General features: G+C 52.1%; 1 protein-coding gene across 8 annotated transcripts in view; it reads right to left on the bottom strand.

Annotated features, from left to right (window-relative positions):
• Positions 1-422: 422 nt before the first annotated feature.
• MPP2 (MAGUK p55 scaffold protein 2) overlaps positions 423-13,830 on the bottom strand; it is a 33,190-nt gene continuing 19,782 nt past the window's right edge. For 7 of the 8 annotated variants that reach the window (XM_006167380.3, XM_006167384.3, XM_006167382.3 and 4 more), the window contains 10 exons: positions 7,409-7,561; positions 7,128-7,277; positions 6,574-6,801; positions 5,667-5,798; positions 5,451-5,556; positions 5,300-5,368; positions 4,901-5,062; positions 4,029-4,231; positions 3,606-3,734; positions 2,003-2,179 (listed from right to left, as the gene is read on the bottom strand). In XM_006167380.3, coding sequence (XP_006167442.1) covers positions 2,003-2,179; positions 3,606-3,734; positions 4,029-4,231; positions 4,901-5,062; positions 5,300-5,368; positions 5,451-5,556; positions 5,667-5,798; positions 6,574-6,801; positions 7,128-7,277; positions 7,409-7,561 — 1,509 coding nt within the window. Of the gene's footprint in view, positions 2,180-3,605; positions 3,735-4,028; positions 4,232-4,900; positions 5,063-5,299; positions 5,369-5,450; positions 5,557-5,666; positions 5,799-6,573; positions 6,802-7,127; positions 7,278-7,408; positions 7,562-13,830 lie in introns of all 8 variants that reach the window. The other variant, XM_006167379.3, reaches the window with a different exon arrangement.

The raw sequence follows: 13,830 nt of genomic DNA, 5'->3' as shown, positions 1-13,830 counted from the left end.
ACTGAAGATCCGTAAAGGGCCAGGTGCTGACTCCCTGGTACATCAGAGAGGACGGTCTTCTGACCGGGGGCCTTCAGAGGTTAACCCAGGGGAGGGGTGGCTGGAACAGCCCCTCCCCTGCCTCCACTCCCCTGTCCTCCAAGGCAGGTGGGAACTGGCAACGGACCCACTGGCCTCGAGTCAGCAAGAAAACATGCCATTTACCTCCCACCCCAGTCACGTAGGCTGGGGTGAGGCTGGTGTAAGGGAGAGCTTAAGAGAGGACAGAAGGACACGACAAAAGGCGAAAGGCAATACAAAGAGGCCTGCGGCGTGTGTGCAGAGCACGCAGAGGAGACGGGAGCAGGCGTGACTTCATTGTCTCATTTGCATCTCCTATGTGAGCGCAAACGAGTCCTAATATAATAAATATATGTCTAACATTTGTAATAAATACTCTGTTTATTCTCCCTCCCCTTCCCTAGGAAATGGGCACACAGTGGTTCAGGGGCCAGCTTTGGCTGACACTGCAGCGAAGACAGATCACACAGAGCACTGGGAGGTCTAGGGGCTGCGGAGGGAGGGGCATCCTGGTGGTCCCCGGTGAGGACAGGCCCACTCAGGACGGATCACAGAGGACGGGCGATGAGGTGCCTGCAGAGGTCTAGAACAGCATTCTTCTCTTACAAGGGATTCTCCTATTTTACAAAATTGCCCTCCCCGAGGACTGGAGGGTGGCATTTAGGTAGGGGGACAATAGGAGAGTGAAGGAAGACACCTGGGGAGGATTGAGGCTCTGGAATTGGGGACAAGGATCTTATAAGAAATAGGGGCTGATGGGAAACCCACAAAAAGGGACCCCAAAGAGTGATCTCCAAAACAAAACCACCCATTGCCTCCTCGGCCTCATCTCCCCCAGACCAAGCCTGACACACACCGCAGAACCAGAAAAGCAGGCGGGGCCCACAGCACCGGAAACCATAGGCTGGGCAGGCTGCGGTGAATGGCGCCCCCTGGAGTGCTGTTACCAGCTCTTAGAGGCACCCGTCCTTCTCCAGGCCAACTCCATGGCTCCCTCTGCAGTCCTCTGCGGTGCCCCCAACCTGAGCCACCCTGATGCAAGGGGACTGCTGTGGCTTGGCCATGGAGAAGACCAGAAGGGCTAAAGGTCACAGACAGGAGCCCAGATGCATCCCCCACGGGCCGTGGAGATCCAAGCTTTTCTGTCCATAGCAGCAGCTCCTGGTCCCAGGGCTCCGCCCTCCCACCCACTCCTGCCTGGGCTGAGCCGCTACCCCCTGCCAGCCTCGGCCTACAGAGAGCAGGGCTGACCTGTGAGGGGCACTTCAGGGAAGTCTGTGGAGAGACTTCGGCAGTGAGAAGCTGTGAGTGAGGGAGGGGCAGGGCAGCATCTGCTCCCGGGACCTTGCCCCTTTCTGAGCTGCGGCCTCTGGTCCATGCTTTGGCTCCTCCAGTCTCCAAGATGGCCCAGGCTGGCACCGCCACCTCGCCTGCCTGGCTGCTGGTGGGCCACACACTCCCTTGGCCGCATGGAAACAGCCCAAGGCCTGCTCCTCGGTCACAAGGGGAGGCGGAAGGAGCCCAGCATGGAATAGGTGTGACCATCCAGGGGATAAAAGGTGACCAGAAGAGGTGGCAGTGGGCAGGGTGCTGGCTGACCACATGGACCCACAGCAGTTTTTCTCTGCCCTGGACTGGGTACAACAGAGGTGGCTCTGACACACTCCTGGGTACAGACTGGCCCTCAGAGAGGGAGAGCTGGTGGCCAATGGACGTCGGGAGTAGGCAGCACCTGGGCACACAGGGGCCCCATGAACACCCACCTCCCTGGCAGTGCACGCCTCTGCGCTGAAGCCTGACTTAGGGCCTGCTGGGAGCTGTTACCCAAGGAGACCCAGGGATGCCGGTGGAGAATCATGGTGGGGGGGTCACGGATGGGGAAGGGGATGGATTCAGGTTCTGGGTCACCACCCAGAGGGAGCCAAGGTCTGGGGGAACGGGCTCAGTACACCCAGCTGACGGGCACCCACTGGGGCTCCGTCCGCAGCTTCTCCATGGCGGCCTGGAGCTCGCGGAAGGTCCTCTCCAGGTTGCTGTTGACCAGGCTGAGGTCAAAGTAGTGCCCGTAGCCTCTCTGGATGCGGCTACTCTCCTCCACAGTCCGCCTCAGGTCCGCCTCCTGCCCGGGCACAAGGGGACCTCCCTCCAGTCAGTGCCATAGCTCAGCCACCTTGACAGCAGACCTACAGCCTGTTCTCTCCCCCTCCCTGAAGCCACCCACAGCAGTATGGACTCCCTGCATGTCCCAAGGTCACTCCCTACAACATGGGCAGAGGGATGGGTGGAAGGCAGGAAAGAAGAACAAAGCACCCAATGCTTGCAACCTACATAACCTTCACTATGGCTCTGCAAATAGAATTAGAAAATTAAGGCATGAAACAGTCGCACGGCCAACCAGTGGCTGAACAGGGTCTGCCTGACTCCCAAGCTGGTGCTCCCTCCCATATGACTGGCCCCCTTGCCTTTGCAGCATGAGAGGCTGTCACCAGGGCACACCTGGTACCAGGGCAGTCCACTAGTGCCCAAGGCACCCCTCAGCCCTGACCCAGTAGAAGCTGGCTGGGCTGGGATGGGGTAGGAAACCTGAGAGCTGACTTAAAGAAGCCGAGGCCAGGAGCATCCCCAGCCGCTCCAACTGGCTGCATTTTTCCCAGAGAAGAGGTGCCTGGTGTGTGGATGGGGTGCCGGGTGCACAGATCAGATGAGAGTCCAGAGCTCTCTCGGGGACATCAGCAGAAGGAAGCCAGCCCAGACAGCCTCTCCACTGCTCCAGAGCACTCTGACCTGGAGCCGGAGTGCTGCAGTACCAGGCATGGCCAGTGGAGGGAACTCTGAGCTCAGAGCTCTACAAATCCTACACCCTAAGGAATGCTGCGCAAGGTGCATGATTGGAGGGAGGGAGGGTATGGCAGGGGGTGTCCTGGAGTCCAAAACTTTTTGTTTTGCTTGCTTAAGTTTTTCAGAGATGCTCAGAAGATTAAAATTTGTAGTCAAGACTGGGAACTACTGCTCTTGAACAGGTTAGGCTTTAGATGAAAGCAGCAGCATAAGCGAGTGCCCTGGAGTCCCGCAACATAGGCCTTCGAGACCCTCCCAAGGTGCTCCCTGATGTTAGTTCATCCCTCTAGCCAGCCTGCCAGCCTCCGGCATCCTCGCTCCCTTCGGCCTCCCCCAGCTGTAAGCAGCCTGAGCCCACCTGGCCCACCTCTGGCCCACCAATCTTCCACTGGCCCTCTGGAGCTCCCTTTGGCCAGCACCCAGTCCTTGCAGAGTGGACCACACAATGAGCCTAGCATCAGAAGAAGCTCCTGCACCCCAGCCTAACCATGTTCCTGGCTCACTGTAAGACTGGGGGCACTTCACTTCCTTTCTCACCTCCCTTTCCTCATTCCTATAAAGCAGGGATCTCAAATCCTACTTCATTGATAACGTGGGTGGACATCTCCCCCTACCCCAACCCCACCTTCTCTTCATCAGCCTGGCCTGCCCCCCACTTCCACTCCAAATAGCCCCTAGCCCCTTCCCCCACACTCCACACTCCTCACCGTGAGCTGCTTAGTGGACACTCCACTCTCCAGGGCGGCCCGGTTCATGGCCCGCAGGGTCTCAAAGTCAGGGGCCTCGATGAACACCACATAAGGGACAAACTCAGCTGTCCTCAGCACCTTCACTGCCTGCAGGAGGAGAGGGGGCCAGAGAGTACCCCACACACCAGGAAGGAGGATGTCTGGGTTGACTGGGTACCAGAGAGTAGATGAGAAAGGGGTGCTGGGATTCAGCTGGCAGGTGGTACAGATGGGGTACCTGGAGGAGACTGGGGGCAGGGGATCCGGGAGGCTAAGAGAGGTTGGAGGTAGGCTGGGTCCCTAGCAATGGTCAAGGAGGCACCTAGGGGTGCTTGAGAGACAAGCAGCTGGAAGTGCATGGCAGCAGAGTACCAGACGGGGTGCTGGCCAGCGGGAAGATACCTGGGGGTTGACATCCAGCACGCACACCTTGCCGGCGGCGACCACGCCCCGGATGGAGTCGATGCGAGTGCCATACAGGTTGCCCTCGTATTCGCCATGTTCCAGGTAGCGTCCAGCACGGATGTCGGCCTCCATCTCCCCGCGGGACACAAAGCTGTAGCCCTGGCCTTCCCGCTCTGAGTCCTTGGGCCGCCGGGATGTGTCTGGGGGAGGAGGAGTTGCATGAGTACAGAAAGGCCACACCACCTGAGACCCGCAGGCCCCTGCTCTATGTGTTCCTGTTTTCAGTGCTGGGAACAGCCTGCCTCACTTGCCAGCACTGCGGCCCTCGCACACACCTGCTCTCTCCCCACCCCCACCACTGCCACACACAGAGGCATGAGATGTTCATGCCAGGAAGACCTTCAGGGAGCTCTAGGTCCAACTCAGTACCTACAGATGGGAGGTGGAGGCCCAGAAAGGGCAGTGTGCAGCCCAAAGCCAGAGCAAGAGCTGAGAAAGCCAGAGGTCAGCACTTCATTCCTGTCACCAGCTTAGTCCTGTCACTAAAAAGATCTGTCTTCCACAAGATCACACACAACTCATAGCCCTGTTTCACAGAGCTGAGTATCTATTTTGCTAACTCTGCAAGTCAAACTAAGAAAGAGAAGGCAGGCCCACCCCACCCGGCCACTAGTAGAGGGACATCTCCCTCACCCCTCCTGGGCCTGCAGTTCCCCCACACCCCAATGAGGGCGCACACCTCCCAGCTCAAGCCCAAAGGCACCACCTGACTCGGTGCACCTGAAGATGCTCTTTCAGCCGACCCAGCCCCAGCACCCAGGGCAGCCCCTGCTCCCTGTCCCCCACCCAGCAGGCCCAGTTCCACTCACAGGGCACTGTGGTGCCGTAGCGGTCTGGATCCCACATGATGAGCTTGTTCTTCAGGCTGCGCCGGCCCACGCCCTGGGCCCCAATCAGCACCAGGGTTTTCCGGCGGAACGGGGGCATGCGGGCCACCTCCTCGTAAATGAGCAGCTCGTGGCGGTCAAACTCTGGACACAGGGAGATGGCACTGCTCATGGACTGCACAGCAGGGGCTGGGTGGGGCTCCCAGGGAGGCCGAGGACAAGGGGGCAGACAGGAACCAGGGAGGGCCCAGGCCCTTGTCAGGGATGAGGCTGGCAGCACCTGAGCCAGGAGAGCAGATTCACAAGTCCCAGGTGGTGGTGGGGGCGTGCGGCATGCCATGTTAGAGGAGCGTGGTGTGGGTGGGGGGCTCTGATACCCACCTGCATTCTTGGTGGTCAAATACATCATTCGCTTCTTTTTCTTTCCTGAAAGGCTGCCGCACAGGGTCCCTGGCCACGGGGAAATGGGCAAGTGAGGCAGGACCAGGCCAGATCCCAGACCGAGTTGGCATGCATGCGAAGGACCTCCTACCTGAGGTGGGTGTCAGCTCCAGGTCCCGCTTGACGAATGCTTTCCTCTTCTCCTCCAGCAGCTGGCTGGGGATGAGGCCAGCACTGCCCCCTTCTACATGGCAGGCCTGAAATGGCCGTGAGGCAGAGATCCCACCTGAGTGAGAGGACCCCTCCCCATACCCTCCCCTTCCCACCACACCACAGCTGGAGGGACTGCAGGGCACCCAGGGCTCACCTGCCACCAGTTGGCATCGTCCTGGTTTACAATCTGGAGCAAGTCCCCAGCGTTGAAACGCAGGCCTGCTTCCTTGCAGGGGATGAGGCTGTCACGGGCCGGGTCATAGTCAAAGTGGCATTTCACAAATACCTGGGCCAGGAAATTGTAATGGGTCAAGGAAAGAGACAAGGGAAGACTTAAGGTTAGGATGATGGGATTGGATGTCACCGAGTCCGACCCAGTCCGCCCCCTGCCTGCTCCCCTCACAAAATGCAAAGGGCCCTGGTGCTGCCCCCTAGGGGAGCGATGCCTGCAGACCTCCCAGCCCACCTACTTGGTAGCAGTTATCTTCCTGTCTGAAACTCAGGGACTCAGACTGAGGGATGGGAAAGCGCTCAGGCCTAAGGCAGCGCTCGGGACTGTAGGTGACTCAGCCAGTAGGGAGCAGGCCCCTGACACCTAACCAAGATCCCTCCTTCCACCCTTCCCCTTGGAGGACAGGGCTCTGGGAGAGGGTTAGAGATTTATCCGGAGGGATGAGCAGAGAAGCCAGACCTCCACAATTCGCCAGCCAGGAGGCAGCTGTCCACGTGACAACCCACCCTGCACATGCGCGTGTGCACACGGATGCCAAGACCGCTGCACACAATGGAGGTGCTCACTTGTACGCCCAGGCTCCCCAGGTCCTGAATGCCTGCAGGTCTCCTGCACATGCACGAGTACCTAAGCACAGTGTGGGCAAATGTGCACACGCATACACGTGTACCACATGCAGAGGCCAGTACTGGTGTGGTCAGCTCCCCGCTCCCTGTCTCGCCTACAGCAGTGGAGGAGAGGTTGCATGAGATCTGCAACCCCAACAGCTGAGAGGCTCAGTCATTGCTTGGGCCTTACGCTGGGTGGAGGGCTAGGCAGAGGGACCCACCTGACGAGGCAGATGAGGCTCCTGGTAGCTGGGCAGGATCTTGAGGATGACGCTGCCGCTGGCACTGCGTAAGAGCTCCTGCAGCGCGCGGGGGTCGCTGCCCACTGGCTGCCCGTTCACTTCCTTGATGATGTCGCCCACGTGCAGCAGGCCCTGCTGGGCCACCATGCCCCCATGCAGAATGCGCGCGATCACCAACTCGCCACCCTCCACACGGAACGTCACGCCCTGGGGGAAGGGGGCAAGTAGTATAATGCCACAGTGCCCCCCAGTAGCCCCTCCTTTGCTATCCCCCCAACAACGTCCCCTGCCAACTTCCTGCCCCAGTTCATTACTCATTGGAGGCAGTGATGTGGGGGAGTGTGCCCACAGGAGAGGCCCTGACACCGGTAGGGTGCGATGTCTGTGGTCCCCTGGGTCTGCAGAGGCTTCTGGGCAAAGCTGACAACCTCATCCTTATCTTCGGCCCTCTCCTGACCATTTTCTCCCACTGGTTACTCTCAATCTCCCGCCCCCCTCCAGGCCCCAACTGCGACCCTGTCCAGCAGCCTCACCAGATGCTCCCCAGCCGTCTTGCGAATGCCCACCATGCGCACTGCGTCAGGAGGTACGGGCTGGTTGCTGAATGTGGGGTCCAGGCCTGGGCTGGGGGGTGGTGTCTCATAGGTCTTTGAGGCCACAGAGTCATGTGTCTCCAGGAGGGACTGGGAGATGATGGGAAGAGGGACCGTGGGACAGTGTCCCGCGGTCCCTCTTCCCATCTCAGCTCCAGCATCCTGCCGCCTACCCACCCCCCAGCCGTCTGCTTCCCCCACCAGCCCCAGCAGCTGGGCACCTGGAAGTGGGGCTCCTGGAGGATGCGAGCCAGCTCCGCGGCGGTGCTGCTCTGCTCAGCCAGCTGCGCCAGGTCCCGCAGGATCTCCTGCACCAGCTCCAGGTTGTTGTCTCGGACGGCCTCCAGCTTCGTCTCCTCCAGCCGCTCGTGGGCCTAGAGGTAGGGATGGGACAGGTGAGGCTGGACACTTCCCCTGAGACCTGGGACACCCCTCCAGCCCCAAGTCCTGGCTCTAGGCCCCACCTACCCCCGGCAGTCACTCTGGTGTCAGCCTCAGCTCCCCACTCACTCACACCTCACTCTCTCCTTTTTCCCCCAAATGATAATTAGGACCCAGATTAGGGAAGGGAAAACCCAAAGAACAAACCTTCATTTCCACCCCTGATATGGAACTATCAAACTAGGGACCAGCACTTAGCGTAATGGCTATGTCGCTGGACTCCCATGTAGTCGACCACGGTTCGAGTCCCAGACTCAGTGGCTTAAACTCACACCAGGTGCATGTGCGTGCATGCCCAAGATTCCGAGAGTAAAATGGAGAAGGAGGAATTGTGGTGTGGCCATCTCCCCTGGGGGGGTGATTTCTCGCTTTCTGTCTCTCTGTCTCTCTCTGTCTTTCTGGAGAGCGCACGCACCCTATAGCAAAAACCTCTCAAAAAAAAAAAAAAGTGTAAAACAATCAAAATTAAAAATTAAAAAAAAAAGGAAATTTAACTCTTGTTCCAAAAATATCCTTTATAGTTTTGTTTTTTCTTATCCAGGATTGGATCAAGGGTCGTGTGTTACATTTGGTTATCACGTCTTTTTATTCTCCTTTCATCTAGAACAGATTCCAGCAACTTTTGGATGTTTATGTGATTTTTAAACAGTCAAGGCCAGTACTTGGTAGATGTCCCATAACTACATTTACCTGATTGTTTCTTCATGATTAGACTCAGGTTAACCATTGTGGCAAGTCCTACATAGCTGGTCTTGTATCATTTCCACACATTGAGACAGAGTGGCACCCTGTTCCCCAATAAACTTTCACCAATGGATTCAGCACCCATGTATGCTCATTGCCTGCATTGGTTATTATATTGGGGTTGCAAAACAGTGATCATCTAACTCCATTGCTCCTTCCACACTAGATTGGCCCTGTAGCCTATGGTTAAGGGAGCTGGGTCCTTCATGGCCAAGCACAGTTCAAATCCTGTCCCTGGCAGCTTGGGAAACACACCCAGTACATGGCCAAAATCTCAGCAGGATAGAGAAAGAGAACAGGGATTTCTTCTCCAAGGTCCAATGAAGAGTGTTTTGTTTGTTTGTTTGTTTTTTTCTCTCTCTCTCTGGTGAGCACCATGCCCTCTAATAATAGGAAGGAAGAAAGGAAGGAAGGAAAGAAAAGAAAGGAAGGGAGAGTAGATACTGATAGTTCCTATTAAAATCAAACTCTGGGCTGGTTCCATGCCTAGTGGTTAGATGAGCTGGGTCCTACAAAGCCAGCTGCATGGTTCAAATCCCAGCCCTGGCAGCTCGAGAAACATGCTAGGTATGTGTGTGTTTGTGCCTAAAGTCCCAACAGAATGGAGAAATAGAGATGGGATTGTGGTGTGACCACATCCCACTAGGGGGTGCTTTCTCCTTCTCTCTTTCTCTCTGTCTCTGGTGCACATAAGTGCCCTTTGGTAATTTGTAGTATTTTTTTAAGAGGTTTTCGCTATAGGGCATGTGCGCTCACCAGAAAGACAGAGAGAGACGGAGACAGAGAGCGAGAAATCACCTCCAATCCCTTCTCCTCCATTCTCCCCTTAGGATATTGGGCACGCATGCACACGCGCCCAGCATGAGTTTAAGCCACCGGGTCCAGGACTCAAACTATGGTTGACTATATGGGAGTCCAGCAACATAGTCATTACACTAACTGCTGGTCCCAGTATTTTTTTTTTAATAATAAAAAATAAAGATTGAACTCTACAGGATTTTCCTCATCCTCTCCTTTCTATATTTGTACTTCCTTTCTCCTTCAGGTAAGAATTTACTTCCCAGTAACATCAGTGTGTTTATTTATCTGTACTGTTTTTCAATATTTAAAAAAGCTTCAGGGGACCAGCAGTTAGCGTAATGGCTATGTCGCTGGACTCCCATGTAGTTGACCGCGGTTCGAGTATCAGACCCGGTGGCTTAAACTCATGCCAGGCATGTGTGCGTGTGTGCCCAAGATCCCGAGAGGAGAATGGAGGAGAAGGGATTGGGGTGATTTCTCGCTTTCTATCTCTCTGTCTTTGTCTTTCTGGTGAGCGCACACACCCTAGCAAAAACCCCTCCAAAAAAAAAAAAAAAAAAAAGCTTCAGAACTGCATACTACATCACTTCTCATCACAATCCTACTAAGTACAAATCAAGAGTAACCTGCAATTTTTTTTTTTGTCCCCGGAATAGTGATGTCTGGAAGAACTTCCAGCATGAATGGCAACAGTTTACATCTGTGCCAGCCAACGCAGTAGCCATTGGTCACCTGCTAGCCACATGTACCTTAAAGTGTCGCTGGTATAAAGTGAATTTCTAATTTAAGTTTAATTTCATTTTAGCTTATTTAAAAATGTAAACACATTGCCGCATGTGGCTAGTGGCTACTTTATGAAATACCACGGCCTTAGAATATATCCACTGGGGGTGCAGTCAGAATATGGTGAGCAAGTTACTTGAATGAATTCCTTTTTCTTTACGATTATGCTAACAATTTGACATATGGATAGATTCAACTACCTATACTTAATTCTATGGGTTTTTTCAAATATTCTTTTTGTTTGTTGTTTGTTTATAAGCCAGAGGGCACATGTACCCACCAGAGAGAGAAGGAAAAAAAAACACATCCCAACAGGATATAGTCACTCCACAATCCCGCCCACTTCCATTTTTCCATCCTCTTCAGATTTTGGACACACAATACACATATGCCTGGTAAGTTTTTCAAGCCACCACGGCCAGGACTTGAACCATGGTCAGCCACGTGGAATCAGATCCTTTAACACCTGAGCTATGAGACAAGCCTTTCCTTTTTAATTTAATTTTATTTTTGAAATATATACACTTATTTTACGTGTACTTTTTCTTCTATGAGAGAGAGATAGCACTCCCAACAGGGTCTTCACACTGTGATCCGGCCCAGCCTCAGCCAGGCCAGATCATGGGCACACACATGCACTCGGCTGGCTTGCTCAGGGAGGCCTCCGGGTGTGAACCTGGAACCTTCCTGAGCAACCTCCACATCTCAGATCATTGCGTTACCACTGCACCACTGCCACTGGTCAAATATGTACATTCACATGGTTCAGACTTCAAACCTATATAAAACGTAAATTCAAAGACCTCTCAATTCCATCTTAATCCACTGGACCCACGTACACACACACACCTCAACTAATCATTTCCATTAGCTTATGATTTATGCTATTTCTTTTCACAAAAAGAAGCAAATATTTCCCTTTCTTTCTTACATAAAAGAGAGAATGCTGTGTGCATTTTTTAATACCTTGGGGTTTTGTTTGTTTCATTGGTTTGGTTTGTAATCGGGTTTTTTACTTAACAATATCCCTGGAAATCACTGCATGCCACTACGTGGACACTTTCCTCTATTATTATTTTTTTTTTAATTACTACATTAGATTCTATTGAGTGATTATAATACCATAATTAATTCAGTCCGTTTCCATGGGTATTTAGGTTGTTCCTAAGATTTTGCCATCACAAATAACGCCGCAGTGAATAACTGAGCATAGCTGATCTGAAACTGTGGCGATCTTTCCTGTAAATTCCTAGAAGTCTTGCTGAGTCAAGCAGTAAATACACATGTCGGTTTTGGTTTTTTGTGTTTTTTTTTTTTTGATATTGACAAATCCCCCTCCCTGGGATTTGGGCTGATCTGCCCTCCCACCAGCATGATCCAAGAGATATTCCTGAAGTTCACCACCAGGGTTCATCGAACCTTTGAATGTCTGCCACTCACGCAGATAAGAAACGAGCTCTCAGTGGTGCTTTGCTTGTTATGAAGAAAGCCAAGCATCGCTCCCTAAGCTTAAGAGCCATCTGGATAACGCACACATGCATGCACGCATGTGTGTGTGTGTGTGTGTGTGTGTGTGTGTACACTGCTTATGTCTTTTGCCATTTTTTTCTAATTTTTCTATTTGAGAAAGTAAACCCTTTAACTGTGCTATTTATTGCAAATCGTTCTCCCCACTTGTCATTTGTCTTTTGATACTGCTTATGGTGTTTTTGTCACGCAAAACATTTTAAAATGTGGCTGAATTTACTAATCTTTTATGCACCTGAATTTTGAACCATAGTTTATCTAGTTTGGCTTAGATTTTTTTCTTTTTTTAAGAATTATTTTATTTTTATTTAATTTATTATTTTTTAATTTGACAGACAGAGACAGAGAGAGAGAAAGGGAAATTGAGAAAGCAAGCCGCCAGGTCTGGGATTTAAACCATGGTCAGCTATGTGGGAATCCAGCTCCTTAATCACCACGCCACCTGCCAGTCCCTAATTTAGCTTAATTTTAAAATATTTTTTATTACTACATTTTTCCCATATATAATATAGATCTGTGTTTTCTTCTAGCGTGTATATGATTTATTTTTTCACATTTACATATCTGATCTTTTTTATTCTTTTTCTTTTTAGTGAGAGAAAAAGTGGGAGAAAGAAGGAAAAGAAGATAGACAAAGATGGGCATTTTGACAAGGACTCAGTATCTCAGTCTGTCATGGTGTTTCTGCCTCACCCTCCCAGTTAACTAGGACTGCGGCCTGCATAACGGTGCCTGGCATGTGCAGGTTGGCCCAGGAACTAAACCCAGGCCTCCCATGTTTTAGCCTCCCAAGCAGTGCACCTTGTTTGAGCCCACTTGGAGTTTATTCTCAAAGAATTGTGTGTGAGGTATGAATCCACTTTGGTATCTTTCAAAATTACTTTCCAGGGACCAGCAGTTAGCGTAATGGCTATGTCGCTGGACTCCCATGTAGTCGACCACGGTTCGAGTCCTGGTGACTTAAACTCAAACCAGGTGCATTTGCATACGTGCCCAAGATCCCGAGAGGATAATAGAGGAGACAGGGTTGCGGCGTGGCCATCCCCCCTGGGGGGTGATTTCTCTCTTTCTGTCTCTCTGTCTCTGTCTTTCTAGCAAGCACATGCGCCTTATAGCTAAAACCTCTCCAAAAAATTTTTTAAAAATTACTTTCCAAATGTCCTGATCATTTTTGTCCTTGTTTTTATTTTAGGCTTTTGCCATAGGGCATATGAACTCACCAGAGAGAGAGAAAGAGAGAGAGAGAGAGGGAGAAAGAGAGAGAATAGGGAAAGTGACAAATCACCCCTGGAAGGATGGCCACACACAATCCCTTCTCCTTCATTCTGTCAGGATTTGGGGCATGCATGCGCACATGCATGGTGTAATTTTCAAGCCACTGAGCCCAGGACTTGAACTGTAGTTGGCCATGTGGGAGTCCAGCACTTTAACCACCAGGCCACCTGCTGGCCCTCCAATACCTTTAATACCTTTCATTAAAAATCCTTAAGAAAATTATTGCTTACATTTTTGCATGTGATAATGATAGTGAGATGATGTTTTTAAAACAAATCCTTTTAGTCTTTTGTTATATATACGGAAATACCTAGATAAAATATGTCTGAGATCTGCTTCAAAATAATTCAAGGGAGAGGAAAATGGATGGAGGTATGGATGAAATGAGATTATTCATCAGAGGGCATCAGCAGGTGGCGTAATTGTTATGATGCTGGACTCACATGTAGTCAACTGTGCTTCAAGTCCTGGACCCAGTGGCTTAAAACTCATGCCAGGCCATGTGTGTACGTGCCTAAAATCCCGAGAGAAGGGATTGCAGTGTGGCCATCTCCCCTGTGTGTGTGGGGGGGTGATTTCTCACTTTCTGTCTCTCTGGCAAGCACATGCACCCTATAGCAGAAATCTCTAAAATTTTTTTTTGAAGTATTCATCAGGTGTTAAATATTGAAATGGACAGATGGATGATGGGGGTCTAGGGTTCATTTTTGAAGTTTTCCATAATAGAAAGTGTTTTAAGCCCATGAAATGGGGAGATCTCCATGGTACCTCCCAAGGATGCCGTGGGATACGGCGTGATGGACACAATGCTGACACACAAGTACTTCGGAAAGGCTAGAGCCTTTCTGTATTATCTTCCCCAAACAGGCCAGGGAGAAAGCACTCCATATGACCGCAACCATCACCCAACCCACCCTCCACCACATGAACGGCATTTTGGACTGACCCCCACAGCCTGGCCAAGCACAGCATGCTTGCTGGGGGAGACAGACAATTGAAGGGGTAAAGGAGTCGGGGATGGGGACAAGCCTCAAAGGCTTGATCCTCCACCAGCCTCCTGTGACCCTCAGTC

This window comes from Tupaia chinensis, unplaced genomic scaffold (assembly GCF_000334495.1).
Source record: "Tupaia chinensis unplaced genomic scaffold, TupChi_1.0 Scaffold144741_1, whole genome shotgun sequence".
In the NCBI taxonomy this organism is placed as follows: domain Eukaryota; kingdom Metazoa; phylum Chordata; class Mammalia; order Scandentia; family Tupaiidae; genus Tupaia; species Tupaia belangeri.
Note: the sequence above shows the minus strand (reverse complement) of the source record. Positions and strands in the feature narration are given on the sequence as shown.